We start from the raw sequence: 16,846 nt of genomic DNA on the forward strand, positions 1-16,846 counted from the left end.
CACACCCTGGACTGTGCCCTCCGTGCGTCCTGGTTGATTTTAACCTACACCCTAACACTTAGGACAGCTTCCTTTCATCCTTCTTACAAATATAAAATCTCTTACCTTCTCAAATATTATTTGGCATTCCAAAATAAGGAAGTGTCATGGCTAAAACCAAATCAAAGGTAATTCTGACTGTGCCCCGCTCAGCCTCCACCTGACCTCAGAACCACTGGATCAGACCAGGTTTTCGTTTTTTTGTACATTTATTTTTTAACTAAGACAATTTACCTACAGTGAAATGCTCAGGTCTGACATGTGTCGTTCGATTCATTTTGACAAAATTCGTAACAAGCAAGGAATTAGACCATGGTTTTTGTTTTAAAAGGGGTCTGCGATTTCAATCGAAGGGAGTTAGTTGAAAATGTTAACCCCCTTCCTCGGAGGAAGTTCACATGGACCCTGTGTGGGAAGCCGCGGATTACCTTGAAGGTAGTACTTGGTCTTGTCAGAGGTGCCGACTTTCCGGCTGAAGTGCTGATCGTCGGGCTTCACCTGGCAGATGTTGGCTCCAGAGCACGCCGGGTTTCTGGAGCTCGTGATGGAGGAAAGCTGGATCTCATACAGGTAGTTGTCCCCATTGGTCCTTATGTCCCCAGAGGCTCTGAACAGCCTGAAGAGACAGAAAAGACCAGAGTGACGTGGAAGTCCTTCAAGAAGGCATTCATGACATAAACCCTCAGTCCTCAGAATCACTGCAGGGCTCCAGGACGCTTCCTTTCCTGCGCTAGGGCAGCATGTCTGTGACCCCACAGAGATTCTGAGGACACCAGTTTCCATCTCAAGAGGCTCTCCCCAGCCAGTTCTGCCCCTGAGGGCTAATCCACCTTCCTCAGGTGCTGTGTCCAGCACCACATGGCCCTCGTCCTATCTGTGCACCTCGGCCACCGGCCCCCCAGAGCAGCCCCAGTACCACTGCTGAGAAACTTATTTTCTAAACACTGGTAAGCCCACAAGATTCCTGCTTAAACATGTCAGAAGGCTTCGGCCTCAACCCGAGCTTATCATGAAGTGAGGGGGGGGGGGTTATTTTTACACTCACGAGAATTCACCATCTTTGGTGTTAAAACTTAATGGTTGAGTAATGCTTTTCCTCAGTTTAAGCAAAAGATGACGACGACTCCAGCAACAGTAACTAAAACACAGACCTATTTATCCTGCAGCGCTCCCCGAAAGGGAGAGAGCTGCATTGCTGGTTTAATTTTGAACACATTTCACAGCTCAAAAGGAAAACGTTTTACTTACTTAAAATAAATATCTCCGAGGCTGAAGCTCTTGCCATTTATAGGGTTGGTGATGGTCCCATTCACCATCTGCACCTCCTGAGGCTTCACGGCGCAGGCAGCCCGGGAGTCCCAGCTGAAGTAGTAAGTGCAGCTGTCAATATCAAACCTAGGAGGAGGGAAGCACAGACTACAGTCACCTCCGCAGCCAGACACGAGGGAAGACTGCAAAACAATGAACACCGCGCAGCTCCTCAAGCAGCTCACTGGCTTTCAGTCAAGGTGCTGCAAGACTTGGGCTGCGTCCCGAGGCCCCCACTCCCCGGTCTGCGCAGGCCTATGCAGAACTTCCTGACTCAACGCTGACAGCAGCTCGGAGCAAGGATGGTTATTTCACTCACTTCTTTTCATCACCACAATGATAGGGAAGATGACTGTGGTGCGCACATCAGTAATGTGACAAAACATGCAGGCATTCAATATAAATTCTTTAAAATTTGTAAACCACGTAACATTGAAAACCTGGAAAAATTTGCTCCTAGATTTTTAGATTTTTAGGCTTCTCGGACTCATACATTCCTAAATCCTTTGGCAATTTCTGAGTCTCCCCTTTTCCAAACTGAACGTCTGGAAGGAATCAGTTCTGTTCACAAACAGCAGCTCACGTGCACCCTCTGTTGGCCAAGCTCTCCCTGGCACCAGATGCAACGTGGCCTGGAAAACCTGAACTTAATCCAAGCACATCCCAGGTCCAGATGCAGGTCCCAGCTGCTGACGGTACCAGCCAGGCTGCTTGGACACCTTGGGTGGGACAAATCAATGCCCCTTTGTTCCTACCATGACATTCAAAGGTGGAGGCCAGTTAAATACTGCTCAGCCAGTGCTAAACCTAGTTCAAGAGACAAGCTAGCCCAGAGAAGTTGCACTGGTCTTGTAACAGTGTCTCAGCACTGTATCCGGGGGTCTACCCTGCCTGGAGCAGCCCTGCCCAATACAGCACAATCAATGGCTCTGGCCCTGACCTCCTAACACTCAGCCAAAACCTGCCCGTGAAAACCCCCAGGAGGAATTCCTCCAGTGCGCTCACTGCGCAGGCCCGCTCTGAGCCCCCAGCCTCCTGACCTCTTGAACGCAGGTCTGCCCACCGTCTTTGTACAGGTCAATTCCATCACGGAGGAGGCGGTCTTATTTCCACCACACGGATAACCTCTGGAGTACGTGACAACTACCTTGTCACCTGAAACACACAAACGATTGAACTACATTATTTCTAGCACATTATAAAAAGCCTCAGGCAGGCGCAGCGGCTCATGCCTGTCAATTCCAACACTCTGGGAAGCCAAGGCGGGCAGATCACTTGAGATCAGGAGTTCGAGACCAGCCTGACCAACATGGTGAAACCCCATAAATACAAAAATTATTCGGGCACGGTGGCAGGTGCCTGTAATCCCAGTGACTCGGGAGGCTGAGGCAGGAGAATCGCTTGAATTCAGGGGGCAGAGGTTACAGTGAGCCAAGATCGAGACAGCGTCACTGCACTCCAGCCCAGGCAACGAGAGCAAAACTCCATCTCAAAAACAAAAACAAAAAAACAAACAAACGAAGCTTCAAAGTTGGGAGTAAAAATCTGGTTTAAAGGCCAGGAAAAAATAAAGTTTTGGCTCCCTAAAGGTTTATCAACCTGTTCTTGCATTCTCATGCTCAGGGGTGGCCACCTGGCCCATCGCACAATTGCCACAGCCCAAGTCCTGGGGTCAAACCCAAACCCTCCTACTCCCGCACTTTGTGGCCCTGGGTTGCTAAGCTTCTGAGCCTCGAGGGCCTTCCCTGCAGAACAGGACACTGTCCAAAGTGGGCTAGTCTCAGGCATGTATAGAAAGCGCCCAACAAACTCATGTGAATGGGGGACCCTGGGTAATAGCAGCCTTCATGATTGCTCTGACTGTGTAAGATTTCTGTATCCTATTAGGTGCTTTCCTGACAGGTACCCTCAGGTAAGCCTCCCAATAATAGGAGAGCAGGGAATGGAAAAAGTGAAAAGCCAGAAACAGAGACCAACTGTGGTTTTCTAGGGTCTTCTAGCTTTAAGTCAAGCACTGTCTGCTTTTAAAAGTGACCCGTTAAAAGAAAAGCCTGAACCCTCGAACCTGCAGGGTCTGAGAGAAAAGCGAGTATACGCTTTAAGCTGCAAGTATCACTGCGGCAGCGTGGCCGCCAGGTTCCAACTCTCAAGCCACCGCCAAGAGGCTGCTCGTGGCTGCCCAGAGGGCTGTTCTGGGAACGGTCCAGGCCCAGCCTGGCTGCATGGACAGACGATGTCTCCAGGGCATGGCGCGGGGCATCCAGGGGAAGCATGTGCCTTCCACCCTGATCACACACACACAGATTCTTCCAGGCAGGGGCACGTGGTGGAGGTAACATGGGCACAGCGCCCACTCCCCGAGTGTTTTCCACAGGACACAGGCCGAGGTGCTGGGGGCTGCAGGATGGTGAGGTGGGAGGTGGGACTCTAGGCTCTCAGCCCTGCCCCAAATTCAAAGCTGCTCCAGCTGAATTTGTTTTAAATACTGGGCTTCTGCGTAAAATTTTGGAAGAAAGAATTCCACTATTTTCCAGAAAATTTTTAAAACTTCTGGCATATGGGATCAAACAAGCAAAGACTTCAGTAGTGTAAACAGCCCACACCGATTGGGCAGGAGGCTCAACCTCCCCTGCCTCAGGGGCCCAGTCTGTGAAACGGATGACAACACTGCCCCACGGAGCGCATGGGGATTAAACATACATTAAGCGCAGCTGCTTGAGACAGGTAGAAACAAAAAGTCTATCTCCCACCCCCACAGGGGTCCATTCCCGAAGTGGACAGTGGGGGCACCGTGGTTGTCCTTAGATGCTGTCTTGTTGGCGCCAAAGATTAAGAGCTCACTTGGTGCGTCAGACACCAGATGACTTCTCGTTCCAGTCAGCAGGTGCTCAGGATGCCAAATGCCAGCCCCAGGAGAAAGCAAGAGCTCTTCCCACCTGGCGAGGCCTGACTTGCAAAATGGTGCTCCCCAAATGGAGGTGGCCTGCAGGTCACCGCTGAGAAGTCAGATGATCTAGTTCCATGTCACTCCCTGTGTTCACTACTCTCTTGTGCTCCTTCTGCCTCATGCTTTTAGTGAAGCCTTAAGTGTTTTAGTGATTTCAGTTGGCTGACATTGGGGAAAGACTGGTCGAATACCCATATGTACTGCAACATGACAGGGCAAAAAGCAACCCTCCACTACCTTCCCTCCTTCTCCCTTCTGGGGCAGTGTGGGAGTGGCAGCAATAACTGACCTCCAAAGCGGTTAAGAACCTCCCGGGGAGGGCGGGTCTCAGGCTGGTGGTCTGGGCGCCACTGCCTGTATGGCAGCTCTCCCTCCACTACCAGCCTGCAGAGTCTGCCTGTGATTTTTATCAAAGGTGACAGTAGTTTTCTCGGAATTCTCTTTCTCCATCTCAACATCTCAAGCTAATCTGAAGTAGTCCTGTAGCTGAATCAGGACAACTCAGGAAACCCCACTCCAGCCTAAGAGGCAAAGGTGAATATTTTCCTTTACTGGTCCCTCCAACAAACCCTAATTGCTCTTAAGCTAAGAAACCTCTATTTTCCGCCTTTAAATAATGAAAGAAAACATTTTTCACTCACCAACCAACTACAAGATCAATTTCCCTTTAAAAAGCATCGTTATTATTTTCAAAATTGTTAAGACATTTTACCAAGATGTAGCCCTGAACTACCTGCACCAAGTCCTCATGCAATCGTCTGGCCTGCCTCAACAAACACGTGTGTCTATGTCAGTTTAGGCACTTGATCTACAGCTAGAACATAAACTTCAGAGGAACTGAACATTCTGAGACCTCCCCCTGGATAGACGCACTTTCCCGAGAGAGCCGAACCCCTCTAAACACACAGACTGGGACCTGCAATCTCACATAATACAAAACGGCACTTATTTTAATGTTCCAGGAGAGCCAAAATGCCTGTGAGACAGTGACAGGCAATCACATCTGGAGGTTTCCACCAAAGCATATGCTCACTCTCCTTGCTATGCTGAGAACACCCTCACCTTCCCGGTTCAGATGCCGCTCCTTGAACCAAGGACCAGGACCCACAGGCCTTACCTATGACATCCAGCTTCTGCGTGTGAACAAGTCCCAGGACCTGGACGTCACCAGTTGTGCTCCTTCTGCAAATGCTGGCCCTTTCAGAGCAGCCCAGGGGCCCTTTATATATTTTCTGGCACAGATTTATATAGTACCTAGAAAATGACACAAAGGGGCAAGAAACAGGCAAGGAAGTGACGTCTCTGCCTTTGACACAGGAGGGCTCTTCGCTTTACTTTCAGAGAAAGGTTCTGATTACTAAGGGCTCCATTCCATCACTGAATGTAGCACTAAGATAGCTTTTCCAATTAAAAAAATAGGACAAAAGGAAGTCATCACTGAAGAAGGGAGCTTACCAACCAGGCACACTCGGAGTAGAATATCCACGCCTGCGGTCACGCTGAACACAGCGTGGCGTGGTAGAAAGAAGGGCTCTGGGGCTGGGAGAGGCAGTGGCTGGGATCCTAGCAAGTTTCCCACCTTACTTAGAGCCACTTAAACCCTCCAAGTCCATGCCCCTGCTCCTCGGTGATGCCTTGCCAGGAGCACCTGGCAAGAGGGCGCTCCCCACACAGAGTGGTCAGGACCATGGGCTGACCCCAGCCAGCAAAGCCTAAGGAGCTCCTGCCAAAGACCCAAGAAAACCGACACACCTCTCATAACCTGAGCTATACACAAATGCAAATTGAGCCCGGCCTAACTCAGTCAGGCCAGGTTCTTCCAGTTCCAGAGGCTCCGTTTCCGGTCACCAAAGCTCCTGCCCCCACTCTGACCTCAGAATCACCCTCTGTGCCAGGTCTGACACTGCGGGCTGCTTCCAGGAGCAGCCACAGCTCAACCGCCATCAGCCTCACATGTGCGTGGTATTCCCATCTTTAGAACCCCAAGAGCCAACCATCATCAAGCAGTCTGACACTCATCGGCTGAGGGTGTGGTGCTGCGGGTGGATGGGAAGGCACTCACGAGACTCCGTCGTGGACCAGGGACCAGGACCCGGTGAGAGAGGAGAGCAGCCGCAGGTCATAGGTTTTGTGTTTCTGGATGAATTTGCACTCCATCTTCTTTGGAGGGCAAACAACTTTTGTTTTCCATTCAAATGTCACATCACACCCACGCACTTCACTGAAGACCTGTGGCCTCCCAATGTCCTCGTCTTCATCACACTTAAATATGATGCTGGATGTCCGGTGGCTGTTTGCTGGGGAGCAGAGGCGGGAGAACGTCAGACCAAGGCCTGCACCAGGGCACGTTCCCGCACGTCTTCCCCACGCTGCCTCAGGAGCACCTGCAGACTCCATCCACCATCTGGCAACGCCCCACGTGCTGCCCTGGCCACATCTCATGTTGATTCACTCATGTGTATCCTGACTCCAAACAGATCCAGCTCCTTGGCACAGCCTTTCATCATACTTCTTAGTAACCCCACAGCCCTAGGTAATTCCTCAGATAGCTGTTCAATATTTGACCAGTCTACTAATCACCAAAAAATTAAGACAGCCGGGCACAATGGCTCATGCCTGTAATCCCAGCACTCTGGGAGGCCGAGGCAGTGGATCACGAGGTCAGCAGTTCGAGACCAGCCTGACCACAATGGTGAAATCCCATCTCTACCAAAAATACAAAAAAATTAGCTGGGCAAGGTGGCGGGCGCCTGTAATCCCAGCTACTTGGGAGGCTGAGGCAGGAGAATCACTTGACCTGGGCAACAAAAGCAAAACTCCATCTCAAAAAAAAAAAAAATTAAGATAATAATACAATACCTACAAGTACTTGAAAACACAAGTGTGATTCAGAAAATAGGGAATAATGTTTTGTCAAAATAAGCCTCAAAACAAAGCTATAGTAATCTTTTGTAAATTTAACACCTTTGGTTCCTTAATACAACCCATTATGGTCCCTCGACATTTATGAAAATTAGTAATTTTTCATGCATTTCTCTCATCTCACGGTCCGCAGACACAAGTCACAGCAGTTGGCTCCTCTCATGAACCTTCCTGAGCACCACAGGGGCAAGGTGCTGAGTGTGGCTCACCAAGAAACCCCGCCCCACATGTGGGCTGCCACACGGCAGAAAGTCAATCAATGAGTCGCCTGGTTTACCAGAATTCTCACTAGCTTCAGAATCCTGAAGACCCATGGCAGACATTCATTTTGCTGAGGCATAATATGAACCACCAGGGCTAAAACCTGGTATGTGGACACAAGGCCCTCTGGCTAGTGCGTGGGCCTAGCCAGCCACCCAGCACAGCATTTCAGGGCAGCTCTACTGCGGTCTGTAGATACGGTTACCCAGCAATCTCACAGAGCAATTCAAGTGTTTCTCTGTGGGAAACAGCCCGAGTAAGAAAATATTTTATGCAAGGGAATTCCTGCCACTGACTGGGGCATCCACAAAGGTCAGTGCGAATTGAGCCTTGAGAGTATCAAGGCCCCAGGCCATGTGGGGATGCAGAGCCTTCCTACTCACAGTGTCTGCAGAAGCCCCACTCATGATCTCTGTCGTAGTCCGCAGTTGTGCTACACCACAGCTTTGCCCTGCTCTCTATGATACACTCCTCGTAGCTCTTCCCATTGAACGTGAAGGGGAAGACACAGGGGATGCCTTCATCAGTTTCTAGAAAGAAGAAGAACATCTGAATAATCCATATTACCAGTGTGGCAGCTGTGCCTCGCCAGGCACAGTCACCTAAGAATGCAGCAGCAGCCCCTAAGGAAGCTGCCCATCCTAAAGCACCTATGTGACAACCGGCATTCACCCACCAAAACTCACCAGGCAACTGAGAGAACACAGCGTGATTCACCCACCAGCGTTCACACCGGGGGTGTACAGAGGAACAGCTCACATTCACGGCCAAGGTTACAGCACTCATAGGACACTGGAGCTCCACTCCTCAGCTTCTTTCTGCTGCTATGTCTAATTTCTAGTTTACTATGAGCTTGAAGTTTACCTCATTGCAAATATTTACCTGGAGGGCAACGATCACCATTCACATAACTTAAAATGACAGCTTCATCCTGGTGCCGGTAATCCAGTTTCATTGACTGCAGTCGTCCAAAGGATGCCCCCTTGGTGCCCGAGAGCAGACAGACTCCTCCATCCTTACAGCCTCCTTGTTCTGGCCCGGCCGCAGCGGTGCACACCCCAACGCTGTAGGTGCGTGAGTCTCGAGTCACCTGGACAAACACCACGCGTGGCCGTCAGCAGGGTGGCAGCACCCAGGTCTCAAGGTGAAGACAGAACCATTACTGCAGCTGGTGCCGGAGGCAGGTTCATGCAGAAGAGCAGAGGCTCCTCTGTGTGCATCAGAGCCACGCAATCACCTTGGCCCTAGGTTTTCCCTGGGAGGCCTCCCCCAACCCCTAGGCCCAGCTTGCTTGCCCCTCCTGCTTCCTGGAGGGGGCCTCGGCCACCCCCAAGCAGCCGGCCACTGCTCTGGCTGTCGTCTCCAGTCACAGCCCAGTGGGAAGGGACCCAGCGGGGAGCCTCAGGCTCACCCCACCTCCCTCACCTGTGTAATAAGGCGTTGTGCAGGCCAAGGGAATGAATGAGCAGAGCTGACGCTGCACACTGAAGCGTGGACCTGACTCTCCTGGCCCACCCAGCGCCCAGAAGGCTCACACCTGCTGCACACCTGTCGGGAGGACCTGTACCCAGGCAGAGGGCTCCATCACAGGAGCCAGGGTGTTGGCACCTGGGCCCAAAACTCCAAGCTCATCACTCACCAGCCGCCATGCCACAGCAGGTGCTGGGGTTCCATACCCCAGTCCAGGCACTGGCATGGTAACGCCTAGATATCGAGGCTTAGGGAGCTAGGGGCCCCCAGGCACCAGCGACCATGACACCACATCAGTAAGACCAACAGCCCACAGACCTAGCATAGGCCGGGGCTCTGTGATGGCATGGAGGCACATGCCCAAGTGCCTCTCAATTCCAAGGCACCTCCTACCTCCCTCCACCCATAGCTGCCACAATCAGCAAACAACTGCCTTGATCATCTGTAGCCAGGTTGGAGGAATTAAGTCCCCATAGATTTCAGCCACCCAAGAGCTGGCCCTGCCCCCATGGATACCTTACATTCATGTCTCCAGGCTGCCCCACCTGCTCTCTGTCTGATACAAAGGGTCCCACTACCCACCTCATGAGGTTACCTGATCCTCAAAAAGCCTTAAGTGCAGAGCCATGAGGTACAATGCAAGTGTCAGCTGTGCTGAGTTGGCCACACAATCCAGGAACCTTCCTGAGACCTGGCATGCCCTACGACAGGCCCCAGATGCTGCCCAGTGGCCACACACACCCTCTCAGCTCACAGCTACCACATTATCCAGAACACTCCCGACAGCCTCAAGGCACCTGGCCCCTGGTACACCTGCGCCAGCACGCCCAGTGTGAACACATTACCTTAAAGGTGCTCGTGGAAAGGCTGGACAAGTTGAAGCTGTAAAGGAGCTGCTCATCCGTCAGGGCACAGCCCTCCGTCCTCACTTCATCAGGACAGACGATCGGAGTCTCCCATTCGAACACAAAGTCGCACTCGCTGGTCCTTAACAGCTTAGGCGTTCCCTATCGCCAGGAAGAGCATGGGTCTTAAAAACCCCATGGCATAGGGATAGATAGCAGTGACACACCACGCCCCTACAGGGGCTGTGCGTAACCCATAGCGGCCTCTCAGAGGGAAGGGATGCTGGACAACAGCAGCTGAAAGACCCAAGGCCATCTTCAAGGCACAGACATCACCCCGCCCTTGTCCCCCACATATCCCGGGAGCTCCCTGGCTGAATCCAGGTCTTGTCTTCTACTTAGAGAGAAAGCCTCAACGTTCTGTGCTACAGGTTCAAAGGAAGAAAGGGGAAGGACTTAAATGTCACAAGAGAGGTCTGTGAAACTGACACTCTGCCTCGCAAGTGCTCCAATCCACTGTCTCTAGACACGGGAGACATTTATTCAAGGGGCAAAATGCCACATGACCAGATATTCCATAGGCCAAGTATCCTTGAATCACTTTATTTATTGCCTCCCTCATTCAACAGCAACAAAAAAAAGATGAGGCAACTCTCAGGAATTCCATTTGTAATTAATGTTAAGCATCTTTTTCCCTATGAGTCAGTGGTAAAAGTACTTCCATTGAAAATGAAAACTGCTGGGGAGGAAAAATCTTCTAAAAATCTTTCTGGGACACCAGAAGACACATTCAGCATAAGATGCCTCATTTCTAAAATCAAGTAAACACTAATCACTCTCAATGTGCAGCTGCTGAGAATTAACTAAAATCACATTAGCTAATTTGATTTGTCAAGTTGGCAGCAGTGTCAAAGCAAGGCATAGTTCCACACTCTTTAGCTGGTGGTGTGAGATAACAGAGCATCACTCATGATGAGGCAGGTCTTAGAAGTGAAGACTGTCCTTTAAAGAATGAAGAACTTAAAGCAGAAGCCCCCCTCAAGGCACAGTCCACGTCGCCCCATGCTGTGTGCGCCTACAGAGGCATACAGACACCCCTATATAAATATACAGATACGCTTACAAACAGATGCAATGGGTGGACTGAATACAGCTCTGCCTTTCCTTACTAACTAGGACTGTCATTACACTCTAGTAAGATTCACAAACAGGGACACATCCAAGGGCTTTGAGGTGCTCTGGGCCCCTATGGAGCAGCCCCAAACAGCAGGACTGTTTTCTTCTCCTTCTCAAATACTGTCTCTCCTACTGGTCAGATGGCTGCCAGGCCACTTTCTGTCACTGTCAGCACACCCAAGTCTAACCGTCCCTTTACAAACCTGCTCCAGGCCCAAACATCATTAGGATATCTTTATCAGAATTACAAGACACCCAACAGATCCTAATCCATCAACTGAACTCCTAGGGGTCAGACGAGCCTTGGAATCCATCATCTTTATTAGGATTTTAAGAAGCAATTCTCACACCCCCAGATCCTGTGATCAAGCGTATTCATACTTCTATAGCTAGACGTATCAATATCCACATTAGGTGGGACAAACCCACACCACGAATAGCCTCAGTCCATTCATGTCAAAGGAGCCCCAAGTTTTCAGAGCTTCACAGATTTCAGAAGCACAGACAAGAGGCTGCGGCGCTGTGTCCCTGGGGCAAAGAGCTGTTCCCCTGTGCAGCAGTTGGGACCTGGCTCTGCCCCTGCAGAGCTACTGAGTCCCTGTGGAATGGGGGCCGTAACCTACCAATTTATCTCACAGAGTAGCGGTCAAAAGAAAACATACTCAAAAACTCCTTATAACAATGCCCAACTCATTATAACGGAAGCTGGTATTCTTTTTTTAATGCACATAAAATGGAAGTCAATACCTCCTTATAAGTAAAAGGTGCCACTTTGTTGTAGTTATTCTGATTCCAGGGGTCTTTTGTTACTTGTGAACTTCGGGGCTATGTCCTGAATGACTACAGCTGCCCAAATGTCTTTCTGACTTCCCAGTTAGAATAAAATCAGTAATTGTTAAAGTAAAAACAAAAGTTATGACACTTTTATGCATCAGCAGTCAAAGCTGAATGTCATTTCCACACTTGTGTTCTATGTTTTTAAATTACAGCAAGCTTCTATATGCTGTTAACTGCAGGGAGCTCACTCAGCCCTCAATTAGTGGTTTAAATTATTCAGACACAATACTAGCGTACCTTCTTATCCAAGGCAGTCATTTTGAATAAGAGTATCCCTGGACCTGATATGCACTTTCTGGTTGTCTAGCCTTGGCTCACTAATCCAGTCAAGCATCTAGATCGTCACAGGCCCACACTTACCATGCTCACGCCTCTCTTACAGTGAAACGCGATGAGCGAGGTGTAGTTGAAATGCTTGTCTGCTAAGCAAGGAGTACTGCTTTCAAAATTCAAGTAAATCTCATTCGCTACCAGATTGAGTATTGGTGGTCCCGCGACCCGGCCGATATCCTAAACAAAGAGCAAGGGCAAAGAGTATTTTAGGAAATTAGCCGTTCCCTAGGAGAGTGGGATTAAGAACTGATATAGAATTGCAAAAACCAGGCCTCACAGGTTCTGAGAATGAGCAGCATCTAAAGAAACTGGGTTTATACCAACTCCAGTTAGAAGGCTTGACAGATGCTATGTAACCTCCTTATGTCAGTGGTCATCGTTTTGATCCCAAGGTGAGTCCTAAGGTTGGTTCTATTGATAGGTATCTTCAATTTTCAAAGATCCTAAGCAATAGGAATCTCTCTCTCTAGTCACATCAAGGATACTACAGAGTCCTCCCATCACCTGCTGAGGGAAGGCCGGAACCTGAAAAACCTCCAAGGATGCTACACAGTCCTCCCACCGTCTGACAGGGGAAGGCCAGAACCTCCATGCTGACCTGCCACCCTCACTGCCCAGTGCTGCTCTGGGACTGCCCACTGACGTGGCCCAGCAGTACCCAATGGCTATGCCCTTGGGAGAGAGGACAGGTGGTGTTCGCTGTTCATTTTTATTGCTTAGCACAGCACCTGGCACACAGTGGCTGCCCAATAGATATTTTTGAGTGAATAAACAAATAAACGAAAGACCAATCTGAGTATTATGAGAAAAAAAACCTTTTTTTATTTTTAAAAAGTAAATAAAGGTGAATGGCCAGGAATGGTGGATGTGATGAATGTGTGTATGCGTGCGCGTGTGTGCACGTGGGTGTGAGTGTGTGTAAGCAGCCTCCCCATGATTTTGTTCTCAGCTACAGTGCTCTTCATTCACCACTGTGGGGCACGTTCAGACCATGTGGCACCACACCTTCTCCAGTCAAAGAACTTTCTACACCTTTTAACATTTGACAGCCGGTGGCCAGGCAGATCGGACCTCTAAGGAAATGATTCTCGATCGAGGATCCCCGGTCTGCGCTGTCAGAAAGGACACGACCAAAGAGCTTCCTGGGGAGACTCAGCTTGTCCAGGCCTCTGTCTCACACAGAGCTGGAGCTGTGCTAATTCACGCTGTGGCCGATCTCCTTACACACTCCTGACATCTCCCCATATCACTGCCACATATAATGTCCATCTTTTAAAGGGCATCCAGATATTTTACAATATATTTTACATCTTTAAAGCATAATAGATGATACAGATAGACATACAGATGGCTCGTGAGACACATTCAAGTATTAAAACATACCAAGGATTTGACAAAATATGAATATAACTCATGGAGACAATTTTTAAAGATCCAAATTGCCATTAAAACATGCTAGCAAGCCGGGCACTGTGGCTCACGCCTGTAATCCCAGCACTTTAGGAGGATCACTTAAGGCCAGGAGCCTGAGGCCAGCCTCGCTGGGCGACATAGCAATACTCCCATCTCTACAAAATAATTTTTTAATGCATAAAACCAAAGCTTTCAAGGCAAAATATTTAGCTATTAGCAAACGTACTCTTGCCCTTAATTATTAACTCCTCGCCCAAGAAACTGTTTGCATTCCACACGCGTTTTAACTGCAGAAGACAAGGCATTTCATACAAAGAAACCAGGCTAGGCCAATGTGCTTTCCTGTCACTTTACCTAAAAACTTCTTGATTTGGGTCAACCCTGAGGCTCACGACAGCTAGAGTCCCTACACACATATTCATGTTATCTCCCATGCTCAACCACTGGCTACCATCATCAGTTGATAGTTCAGTGTGCAAACCTTTAATCTTCCTGTAGTGGACCCGGAACACACATAGTTCCACTTACTTTCTCCATTTTCTTAAGCTTGAGCAACTCTCCACTTAAGGCAAGAAACAATGCAAAGATTATCACTAAAAGTCTTGCAAAAATTATCTCCACCCTTGGATTTGTCGTACTTACTATGGGGGGACCATCAATAGGAACTTTGCACACAGCGGCTCCAGCAGGACAAGGCACTCCATGCATGGGGTTTAGTGGCTGACAAATATTGATGTAGAAATCAGGGTTGGTATCGGAGGCGTCATCCTCACTCTCATCATAAGCCTCGTAACCACCCGTGCGATGAATGAGAGGAGACAAGTCAACAATAGAGCTTCCATTCCTCACGGAACATTCCGTCTGTTAAGTAGGAAAGACTGCTTTGAGTCTACAAAAAAATTTTCCTAATCACCACTAAGGTCATCCATACGAATTTAAAGCTGAATAACAACGACAAAAAAGAAAGGTGTCAAAACGCTTCATTACATAGCACTGGGCACTTCCAGTCAACTTTATTACTGGGGCGGTCAGGAGTGCACAGGTCAGCTGGCATCTATTAGTGGGCAAGTGAAGCTCATGAAGGGGCCTGGGTGCAGCTGGGCACTGGACATGCACTTCTCCCGTGCCCATCTGAAAACTCACCGCTTGCTCGCAGGCCAGCGGCGTGTGCCAGGAAAAGAAGAGAGTACATGTCTGCTTGTCCAGGGAGATAAGCATGGGCCTATTGGTTGGCCCGGCCTCAGGCCTGCACACGAAACTGATCACGCTCTTATAGCTCAGGCCGGATTTGGAGGGACAAGAGGACCCGTCCTTGTACACCAGCTGCAGGACCTGGTCCACGTATCTCAGCCTCTTGCTGGCCTTGCCCACGCTGATCCTGGTCTGTCCAAAGCAGGCCCCTGCATCACAAGGGAAAGGCAGAGAAAACACAATCACAGACTCAATGGCCAATTTTCTGATGAGAACTTTCTGCAAATCAGGACTATCAATTTCATAGCCAGCACTTGTAACTTCAAGTGTCCAATCTGGCTTTAACCATTGTTTTACATTGAATGTTCGTTCCATCACATGGCCATATGTCCCCCACATGGGCTGACTGCTGCAGGAGACGAAAGCGTCTCAGCTTCCTGGCTCTGCTCATCCTTTTTGCCGTCGGCATGCAAAGAGGCCGAGGACAACCCCGGAGGACAGGAGAGTCAGACAACACACGAGAGAACACAGCACTCACCCACGCCAGGAGGGCAGTTTTCATTCTCCCCACAGATGCTCATGTAGACCAGCCCCTTCTCGCTGTAAGCAGCTGTGAATCCTGCCCTTCCACTTAAGGAGCTCAGATCAAACAGGTGTCCTGTAGGGTGGAAGAAGATGGGGACACAGTGACTTCAGGGAGCTCAGATTTGGGAGGCTTATCATTGGCGAGCTCATGTGCAGATTATGCCAGCATTGGGACTTCTGACTTCTCACCACGACCCCTGTCCTAAATCCTCTACCAACAGCCAGGCTGTATCATGAGACTGTCAGTCCCTTGATCCTTGAGATGTCCCATCTTTAGCTGAAAAGACCGTGGCTCACAGCACCCTCTGCTGGGCCATACCACAGCAGCCACTAAGATTTCCGTGGGCATGGGGAGAGGCTGCCAGCGCACTGAAAGGCAGCCAGCGGCCAGCTCTAGCCTGCCCTGGTGAGCCTGGAGCTGCTGGAGCTGACACTGTCAGTAACCCCAGCCAGGGGCACCTATCACACCAGGAGAGTGACGGGGAGATGGATTATCTGAGGGAACATTCTCGCCTCCACTGAAGGAGAGCCAGGAGAACACACAGCGGCCCATCCAGAGAAAGGCCAGACACACCTACACAGCACGACCCTCTGCCCAGGGCGCCTGGTGCCCATAGCTTCTCCTTAGGTCTCTCCCCTGATGAGCTGGGTTTGGTGAGGGCACCATCTCTCACCTGCGCTGGGGTTAGCAACTGGCACCACCTCTCACCTGTGCTTGGGTTGGTGACCTGGCAGTCGTCATGCTCGTTGTTCTGCACAGGACAGGCTGTGGCCGTGGGCCAGGCGAAGGTGTACTCACAGTCCTCCACGGCGCTGATGAACATGGGCCTGGAGTTCTACAACAAAGCACAGACAGGTCCTGAAGGGATCACGCAAAAATTCCACGTCTATCATGATTTCAACTTACGAGTGGAAGTTTCTCTGAAAAACTCCACAGCATGTGACATTTCTATCTCCATGTGCCTGTGGGATGAGGCGCAGATTGGGAAAAACAAGGGGTCAGAATGTGTCCTGAGCTGCCATCATGGGCTTCCCCCGCAGGTAAGTCAAACACCCAGAGGCAGCAACCCACTTAGGGGACCAGGAAGGTCCCTCAGGCTGAGGAACAGGACAGGAGTTGGGGACAGACGTGCAAAGAATGCTGGAAGGGCTACCGGGAGACACAAATGTGGAAATCACTGATAAAATTCTAAAAACCAAATCAGGTAAAATCCATTATCACAGTCAAAACAAAAAGATCCACCAAGAGAACTAGCCGATTCTACGCATCCTCCCACTGGCCCCAGCCAAGGCTTACGCTGCTCATCCCAAAACATTTCATGTCCACTGCAGAGCTGGCCTGATGAGTTCAGCAGCACCTTCCTTCCCAGGTAAACCCCGTGATTCCTGCTGGGCAACCTGATAAGCCACACTGCAGTCCAGCCTCCCAGGCCCTGGCACAGAGGCCTCCACACACCCTTCACCCTTCCCTCCCAGCCACCTGGATCCTGGGCACATGGGCCCCCACACAGCCCTCACC

At 50.0% G+C, this 16,846-nt stretch overlaps 1 protein-coding gene across 1 annotated transcript in view; it reads right to left on the reverse strand.

Moving 5' to 3' along the window:
- Positions 1-16,846, reverse strand: part of IGF2R (insulin like growth factor 2 receptor) — a 135,018-nt gene that overhangs the window by 15,259 nt on the left and 102,913 nt on the right. Inside the window, exons 32-44 of the mRNA XM_030929460.1 lie at positions 16,037-16,163; positions 15,281-15,400; positions 14,695-14,951; positions 14,194-14,412; positions 12,166-12,315; positions 9,793-9,954; positions 8,360-8,567; positions 7,861-8,007; positions 6,357-6,591; positions 5,412-5,548; positions 2,388-2,502; positions 1,288-1,434; positions 468-655 (exon numbers count right to left, since the gene is read on the reverse strand). Coding sequence (XP_030785320.1) covers positions 468-655; positions 1,288-1,434; positions 2,388-2,502; positions 5,412-5,548; positions 6,357-6,591; positions 7,861-8,007; positions 8,360-8,567; positions 9,793-9,954; positions 12,166-12,315; positions 14,194-14,412; positions 14,695-14,951; positions 15,281-15,400; positions 16,037-16,163 — 2,212 coding nt within the window. The remainder of the gene's footprint in view (positions 1-467; positions 656-1,287; positions 1,435-2,387; positions 2,503-5,411; positions 5,549-6,356; positions 6,592-7,860; positions 8,008-8,359; positions 8,568-9,792; positions 9,955-12,165; positions 12,316-14,193; positions 14,413-14,694; positions 14,952-15,280; positions 15,401-16,036; positions 16,164-16,846) is intronic.

Source organism: Rhinopithecus roxellana, chromosome 4 (genome assembly GCF_007565055.1).
Source record: "Rhinopithecus roxellana isolate Shanxi Qingling chromosome 4, ASM756505v1, whole genome shotgun sequence".
In the NCBI taxonomy this organism is placed as follows: domain Eukaryota; kingdom Metazoa; phylum Chordata; class Mammalia; order Primates; family Cercopithecidae; genus Rhinopithecus; species Rhinopithecus roxellana.